This window comes from Egretta garzetta, unplaced genomic scaffold, assembly GCF_000687185.1.
Source record: "Egretta garzetta isolate BGI_Z169 unplaced genomic scaffold, ASM68718v1 scaffold105, whole genome shotgun sequence".
NCBI classification, from domain to species: Eukaryota; Metazoa; Chordata; class Aves; order Pelecaniformes; family Ardeidae; genus Egretta; species Egretta garzetta.
In genome coordinates this window covers 143002-150988 of record NW_009259598.1, presented here as the reverse complement: position 1 = coordinate 150988, position 7987 = coordinate 143002, and the positions used below count along the sequence as shown (strand labels likewise).

Here is a 7987-nt window from a genome sequence, read left to right as displayed (position 1 = left end):
TCAGCCGAGCTCCAGTGCCAGGGTGCCCCCTCATAACGACAACAGGGGTGAGGGAGGAGCCGCCATTATGGGGCAAGCCGTGAGGCGCAAGCAGTCACCCCCTGAATAAATGGGGATAAACTGAGGAAAAAACCCACAGATGTCAAAAACCCACAAACACCCCAAGTGACGAGGGACCCTGCCAGCCCCCATGGCGCTGCCATCCCTGTCATGCCCTGAGGAGAAACCCCGCCACAGGGGTGCCCCGCAGCCACCAGGCCTCCATGGTGGCGGGCATGGGCAGAGCGGGACAGGGCCTGCTGTCACCGGTGTCCCCAGGCTGTGGGGACATGGGGACCTCTTGCTCCTGGGGGAAACGTGCAATGGCCCCTGGTGAATTAGCAGCCACCTCTCCAGCGGTCAGGCTGCCAGCATGGCCATGCCACACATGAGTCAGTTCCTCACGAGGTGCCTCAGTTTCCCCATTTGCAAAGGGCAGGGCGATGGCGGGAGGGGAGCTGGGCGTCCCTCGGGGTACCTCAGGCATTTGGGGTCATCTGGAAAGGGATAATTATCACCCCCAGCTGAGCCTCCTGGCTAGGGTGGACACGCAGGGCTCTTGCCATCCCCTCGGGCTTGGTGCCTGGCTTGGCAGGATCATGGCTCCTACTGAGCCCTCAGGGAGAAGCTTGGAGAGCCTTTCGGGAGGCAGGAGGGTCAGGAGCACTCAAAAAAGGGAAGAAAAATTAAAAAGCAGGTTCATTTCTATAAACCGAGCCTGTTTTGGGAGGCCGGGGCTGACGGCAGAGGGCGGCACAGGCTCATTGCTGGCGCCTCGCAGCAGGGCCTGGCACCTGGGTGCTTTGCCCTGACCCAACCTGTTATTGCTCTTTCCCCCTCCATCAGCTGTACTCTCGAGGTACAAGGAGATATTTTGGGGGGGCAGAGTGAGCCCAAGACCGTGGCAGTGAGCCCTGGATCTCTGTCAGCGAGCCCAGGACGTCCGACAGCTTTCCATTCTGAAATGAAAGCTGAGAGAGAAGAATCAGTTCCTTTTCCCATCCCGAAGCTAAAGCGGAGAAGAGAAACTTAAGAGCTGGCAAAAATAGAGCTTTTCGAGATACCCGGTTGCAGAGAGATCGCTGCCCTCCTGATCAGGACATGCTGTGTTGGACTAGGAAATTTCCAGAAAGGAGCTGGTCCCAACAGGGAGACCTCCAGGGTGGAAACGCCGCTCCTTCCACCCCGAGTTAAAACCCCATGGGCTACAAGGTGCAACAAACAGGGTTATCGCAAATCGCTTCATCCTGTAACACAACTGCAAACTCTGAGAAATGGAAACCATCCCGCATCAGAATGGGAGCCCTCGGTGTCAGCGGGAGGCTGAGCACGCCGGAGCGTCTGTCCATCTGTCCTAGAGTCACGTTCGGCATCCGCGCATCCCTGCAAAGCCTCCTTCGGATGCCTGCCATCCCCTCTGTCTAGGAAGGGTGGGTTGGCTTTACTGTTCCCTCTCAGCCTGAGGGATAGATCCTCCTTGGAGGAGTTTTCCCTCCCGCTGTTTCACAGCAGTTCACACATCATCTTCTTGTGCTTCATTTACTGACTTTATCTAAAACTTTGTTTGGAAACACCCTGCTAGAGAGGCAGGAGAGTGACCCCTCCGCCCTGGCAAGGGAAGGTGGCTCATTGTCTCTGCTCTGCCCACACCCTGCTCCTCTCCCCCAAAAGAAAGAAAATCCACCCGGAGGGGGAAAGGACCAAAATCCAAGTCCTCAGCATCCACGGCCGTGCTTCGATGGCCATCAGGTCTCAGCTGGTGACGGCAGGAGCCAACCTGGGCCAAACTGAGCCAAATCTGTGTGCTTTGGGCAGGATCTACATGCACCCATGCATCTGTGCAGCCTTGCACACACAGAAGGATGCTACAGCGAGCGATTGGCGTACCGATGGCATACGAGGCCGCGTGCGTGTGCCGGGGGGCCCAGCCCTGCCTGCCCATTTTGGCGGGGGGAAGATGAAGAATTTGGGCAGGGGTTGACCTGAAGTGACATTTCACCGCTTCTGTTTTTCTCACAGCTTTCGCAGCGGGGTGAGATCTCCGTCCCCGCAGCCCGCTCGCTCTTCAAATGCACACACGTGTGCCTGTGTGTCATTTCAGGTTAACTGAGGCGGCTGCTTCAATTCGAAACAGAAGCTGTTGTTTCATTTTTCAGGTCGTTTAACCCCCTCCTATCTGCAATAAACACAGTGATTAAGGACACAGAAATAAAACTCTGGAGGAAGGGGACCAAAAGCTTGGAAAAGGATGAAAGGAACGGTCTGATTACCCCTTTTAAAAATGTTTATTTAGCTGAAGCTGCTAAATTTGACTCAACTTTACACACGGGAAAGGTTTTGCGGTTTGGTTTTTTTTACAGTGAATAAAGTGTTTTTTTCCTCATAAAACCCCCCACCAACTCTTGAGCCGAGCGATGCAGTTTCGATGTGTCACGGAGGCAGGTTTAGCGCAGATCCCACTCTCGGGAAGGTCGATGTAAACCCCAAAACATGAGACTTTGGTCTTGAACGGGGCCCCAGGTGCCTGAAACCAGCACCTGCCCCCCGTCGCTGTCACAGCACCAGGCGGGTTTCGGAGGAGCTCTGGGAAAGGACGTGTTTCACCCCGGTTTCATGCTAAGAGGGGTGCAGGGCTTTGGTCTCAGTTCCTAGGGGACAAAACCCCCTGCCCAGGGGACGCAGGGACATCGGAGGTGTGAAGCTGGGAGCTCCTCTGCGGCCGATCCCAGCCTGAGGAGGGATAGGGCAGGGAAGCCCAAGCTCCACCACAAAAGATCTCCAGCGAGTTGGGGCACCGTGCCTCAGTTTCCCCACATGCCCTGTGGAGATAATGCTATTACCACACCGGCCATCGGCAAAAAGCGTTCGGAGACTGACTTCCACAAGGATTCATTACTGGGGAGCTGGAGCCGTGGGACACCTGGTTTGCTGATAAATCACCTCGTCCTAAGGCGGGTGTTTAAAATAGCTCCTGTGACTCACGGGTGCCGAGAAGGGCCAAAGGGTTTCAGACGCCGCCTCGGGGGCAGCTGGATGTTTTCCTTGAGATGGGGATACGAAGCGAGATGCCACCTCCCAGTCTTCTGCTCTTTGGGTCCGAGCGGCGAGCCTGGCCCCTGGGCGGCTTTTCTCCTCCGTGCTCAACCACGTTTTTCCAGCCATGTCAGAAGTTTGGCTGTTGCTCATCTTCCATTCCCAGAAAGGGATGTGGAAAATAGAAACGTCCCTTTTGCTGTGGCTCCAGGCTCCCCTGGCCCAGTCCTTTCTGCATGGCCAAGCACTTTAGCTGGGGATGGATCTGGACAGGAAAGCCACAGGTGTGATGAGTGCTGGCACTTTGCAAATCCTCGGTCATCCATGGGACTCCAGCGCTCCCAGAATGGAAGGTCCAACAGCCTGAAATCTCATCCTAGTCCCACTTCCTCCTGTTTTGCCTGCTTTCTGAATTGCGGGTACTTCCCCTGCTGACAGTGGGGAGCAAGAAAAAGTTGTGAAAGGGAGGTGGGAGAGCAACGCTGGCTCCGAATCACTTCCCACTGGGTAACTCCTGCGGCTTTGTCCTCTCCTGTCACAGCTGACGGCCTCAAAGGCAGTGAACATCCCCCCACCAAGGAGAAACGAGGGGTGAAAAGGGTTTTTCCTCTCCTCCAGCCCCCGCATGCAGTCCCCGTGCCACGACGCAATGGTGATGGGTGTCCTGGAGGGAAGCAATGGGCAGCTGATGCTGCAGCTGCCCATCTAAGAGTCTCCCACCACATCCACCGTGGTTCTTTTCCCCCTGGCAGAGGTCTGGGACACGAATCTGGCAGCTCTCAGCCAGGTGAAGGTATTACTGCACCAGAAGGCTGGTGCCCGGGGGATCAAACATGCACCGATCCTGTTCCAACACCCAAACCTTGGATGTTGCCACTGGCTGCAGAAGGACACGACAGTACCCAGGCAGCAGGATCTTGCCAGGGGACACGATAGCACCATTCCTCTCCTGCAGCACAAGCCCAGAGGGGGCAAAATCATCAGCAACAGGCGGAAACAAAGTGACTATCAGCACCCCAGTCCCGCGCCGGACCTGCTCGGCCTTTCTGTGGCGAGTTTTCTAAGAAACACCGCAGCAGTTAGTGAGCGTTTACGGGAAGGGTGGGCCAAGCTCAGCCTGCAGCCGGGACAGCCGCGATAGCGTTTCGGTGGTGCCGGAAGGGGGGGGACAGTGGCCACCCGAGGGGCTCAGACTCTTTGCGGTAGCAGGCGACGTGGAAGAGAGGTTTGCTTTCGTGTAAGAGCAGCTTCCCGGATGGGCCGGGGGAAAAGCAAGAGAGGAGGTTAAATACAAACCACATCTCAAAATAGGCCTCAACTTTGAAGGCGTTTGGAGCTGCGCTTCCTGCTTCTAGCAGCCCCAAGGAGGAGATGAAAGATGCAGCTGAGTAAAAAAAATAAAAAAAAAAAGAAAAACAAACAAACCGACAGAGTTAACACTTTCTGCTGAAGGCAGAGGCACAGCCGTGACACAGCACACCAGGTCACCCATGGAGGCTGGGATGTGGCTCCAGGACTCCTGGTTCCCTCTGACAGCAGCCCCACAGCTCACAGCAGTACTGCAAGCCCAGGGTGTGTGGGGGACAAGTGGGACACCCCAGGCAAGGGGTTTTGAAGCAAGAAAGCCCTGGGGGAGGCCAAGGAAAGGGCCACCCTGTTCTGCATCAGATCTGGCCAGGGGACTTGCAAAGTAACCTGCAGAAAGGCAAACGTGCCCCTTTCCTTGGAGCCGGAGACACAGCCTTGCGTGCACACAGCAGCAGGTGCTCCATGAGGTCAAGCAGGAACAGAGCTTCAAAATTCAGCACATGAAATAAAAAATAAAAAAAAAATCCCAAGAAAAACAAAAAAAAACCATAAACCAAAAAAACAACACCCCTGAAGGTGAAGCGCTGCAGAGCTGGGAAGTGGGGTTTGACAGTTTGGAGGGTAAAAGCTTGAGCAAAGCGTTACCGCTGCTGACTGATAGCGACCGACTTCTCGTAATCCGAAGATCGACTTCCTCTCGCTCCGCGTTTGCCGCAGCCGAGCTGGAGGTGGGGACAGCCCACCGGCGGCTTTCTTCACCCACCGGCACCCGGCATGCAACACCCGCTCCGCGCCAACAGAGCCGGAGCAACAGGATCTGCCTTACCAAAATTTAATTTGGCTGACAACATCCGGCGTTTCGTAAGGTTGCTTTGATCTTTGTTTACTCGCCATCCCCAGCACATGCTCCGCACCAGCCTGAGGATGAATGGAAACGAAAAGGGCTCCACACCCCTTTGATCTCTCCCAGGAGAAGCTGGCACTGGAAACACCCCGCCAAGGGCCGGATCCAGCCTTCCCCATGGTGCTTTCGGCTGGCTGGTCCTGGTTAATGCCGCTCAGCAAACCTCTGGGATGGGACCTTGGGAGTTAAGTCTCGGCTGGAGACAAACCAGCGGTCCCCAGGGTTAGACACGGAGCGGTCACCGATACCCAGCATGCTCCCAGCATCCTTCATCCCGTCCCGCAACAAAGGGATGTCTCCATCACATCAAGTGGTTTGTTTTTATTTAAAACCGCATAAAAAAAATAAGATTTCTTGAATTCCCCTGTACAATATTAACTATTAACAAAAAAAACCCGCCGGCTACACACTTGGTTACATGTAAAGACTTGACAGCGCGGACAGCCCGGGCCGGCTCCCCCCTCCCCAGCCCCAGACAAGACACCCATGGGGGAAAAAAAACCAAAACTCATCTGCAAACTGAGATCTGCACGTGGCAGGGAAACAACAGCAACCAGAACTATGTACACAGGCAGCTGGGGAACAGGCAGCCGCTCCGCACCTCCGCCAGACATCCGACAGAAACGCTACGGACCCGGGGATGGACACAGGACAGACACGGAGGGGAAGACCCGAATGGAAAACCGGGGGATCAGCAGCTGTAGAAGCAAGGCATGGGTTGGAAACCCACGCGAATTATAAATAAATAAATAAGTTACCCTACCGGCTAGAACTCTTCCTTTAAAAAACAACAAATTCATGAAAATAAATTAAAAAAATAAAAAACCTGGGAGGGAAAAAAAAAAAAAAAAACAAACCAAAAAAGGTAAAATGTTATCACTATTAACAACTGTACATCAAGCTTTGCTCCTGTATAACTTTGTACACATTTACAGCTCTGTTGGTTTGCATTGTTTGTGCATTCGTGAGGGCACAGGGAAGCAAAGAACCCCAGAAAATCCACGTGGGGTGGAGGCACGGGAGGCGAGGCATCGCCCGGCTTGGCTCCCAAGCGTCTTCTGACCTGTTTTCTTTTTGAAAAGGGAAAAGGAACTCTATACCCAGGCGAGTCTTGGAAAAGCAGCAGTGTAGGAAAATTCAAGTATTTCCTCCAGCACAGCCCAGATCGCAACTGAAGGCACTGGAGCACGGTGACAGCGGAGAAGAGACAGCCATTCGGCCGCGGTACCTGCCCTCCCCCCCAGACTTCCCCCGTTGAAGCTTTTCTCGCAGTAAGGTCTCTGTCTTCTCGCAGTCCCGAATTCAGCAGGTCAGGAAGACACTTGGGAGACTCCAAAACCAGAACCAAAACCAAAAAAAAAAAAAAAACCCCAAATACTGGCAAAACATCAAATGAGACAGGGTCATTCAGATGGAGTCCAGGACAGCTGGGTTGGATGGTGGCCACCAGCGCTTGGAAGACCAGGTCTCCAGCCCAGCTCCAGGACAAGATGTGCGTGTTCCCATCTGATGATTCCTGCTCAGCGCTATGGCCACGAGGAGAAAAAAAAAAAAAAAAAAAAAAAAAGAAAAAAAAAGTCTGGTTTTCTTTGCTTCTTATGGCCAGGAGATGCGTGGAGGTGTTACTTGCCAGGCTCCTGGATCAAACTGTGCAGGTGGATCTCTCCTGTCTCCTGAGGCAGGTGAATGCCTTGCAGCCAAGAATGGTTGAAAATGTCTTCCAAAGATGGCCTGTCTGAGGGGCGCATGGACAAACACCACTTGATGAGGTGCTGGCACTCTGGGGAGAGAAACCAGAAACCGACGGTCAGTCAGAGAAGGCTCCTGTCCACCTTGTACCTCCATCCGCAGATGCTCAGAGCTGCACCCAAACTCCATTATCCATTTTGGAGAAGAGCAGGATGGCAGGACATGTGCCACCTCCTCCAGCTACCCATGGGAGACCAACCTCCTCTTGTGCCACCTCCTCCAGAGCCCTAAGAACGGGATCCTCGTCTGCCCGCTGCCACCTCCCAAAACTCCATTGTCCCCTGGGCCGCGAAGCCCGGTACTCACCTACAGAGACCCGCCGTCGGAAGAAGAGCTGACCCTGGATGATGTCCTCGTCCTGCTCGAAGGGGACGTCCCCACAGACCATGTCGTAGAGCAGAACGCCCAGGGACCAGATCGTCGCTGAACGGCCGTGGTAGCGGTGGTAACGGATCCACTCTGGTGGGCTGTACACCCGCGTTCCTATGGGATACAGGCGGAGCTCGTCAGGCGGATGCTGCCCGCTCCTGGATCCCTGCCTGAGCATCCCTTGGGCTGCACTGGTGACCGGGGGACACGCACAGCGTGACCTGCCACCCCCCTGCCAGCACGTGACTCTTGTTTACAAACTTTGGGTTGTAAAAAAAAGCCGCTGGCGCCGGAAGAGGGCAGCACGGGCCTGGGGAAGGCCCAACCGTTACATGCAAAAAATAAAACCCACGGGTGGAGAAAAACCACGCCTTTCCCCCACCCTGCCTTGGCCAAAAAGAAAAAAAAAAAGCCAGGGCAAACAAGGGGAGAGGAACAGCCCAAACCCTTCCATGCCTGCAAACCAAACTGGCCGACGCATGGGCTTTGCAGGCCCCCCCCTCTACCCCCCGCAACCCCCACGGGTGTTTGTTTTTGTCAGGCTGGCTCCTCCCGCCCCAGCCTGGGGCAGGGTGGGTGGTGGAG

General features: G+C 54.9%; 2 protein-coding genes across 2 annotated transcripts in view; both read right to left on the bottom strand.

Moving 5' to 3' along the window:
* Positions 1 to 5557, bottom strand: part of TBC1D22B (TBC1 domain family member 22B) — a 26804-nt gene extending 21247 nt beyond the window's left edge. The window contains exons 1-2 of the mRNA XM_009638233.2: positions 5462 to 5557; positions 3975 to 4132 (exon numbers count right to left, since the gene is read on the bottom strand). Of these exons, the coding sequence (XP_009636528.1) occupies positions 3975 to 4132; positions 5462 to 5557 (254 nt within the window). The remainder of the gene's footprint in view (positions 1 to 3974; positions 4133 to 5461) is intronic.
* Positions 2438 to 7987, bottom strand: part of PIM1 (Pim-1 proto-oncogene, serine/threonine kinase) — a 36046-nt gene continuing 30496 nt past the window's right edge. Inside the window, exons 3-4 of the mRNA XM_035893728.1 lie at positions 7340 to 7516; positions 2438 to 7064 (exon numbers count right to left, since the gene is read on the bottom strand). Coding sequence (XP_035749621.1) covers positions 6907 to 7064; positions 7340 to 7516 — 335 coding nt within the window. The 3' untranslated portion in view covers positions 2438 to 6906. The remainder of the gene's footprint in view (positions 7065 to 7339; positions 7517 to 7987) is intronic.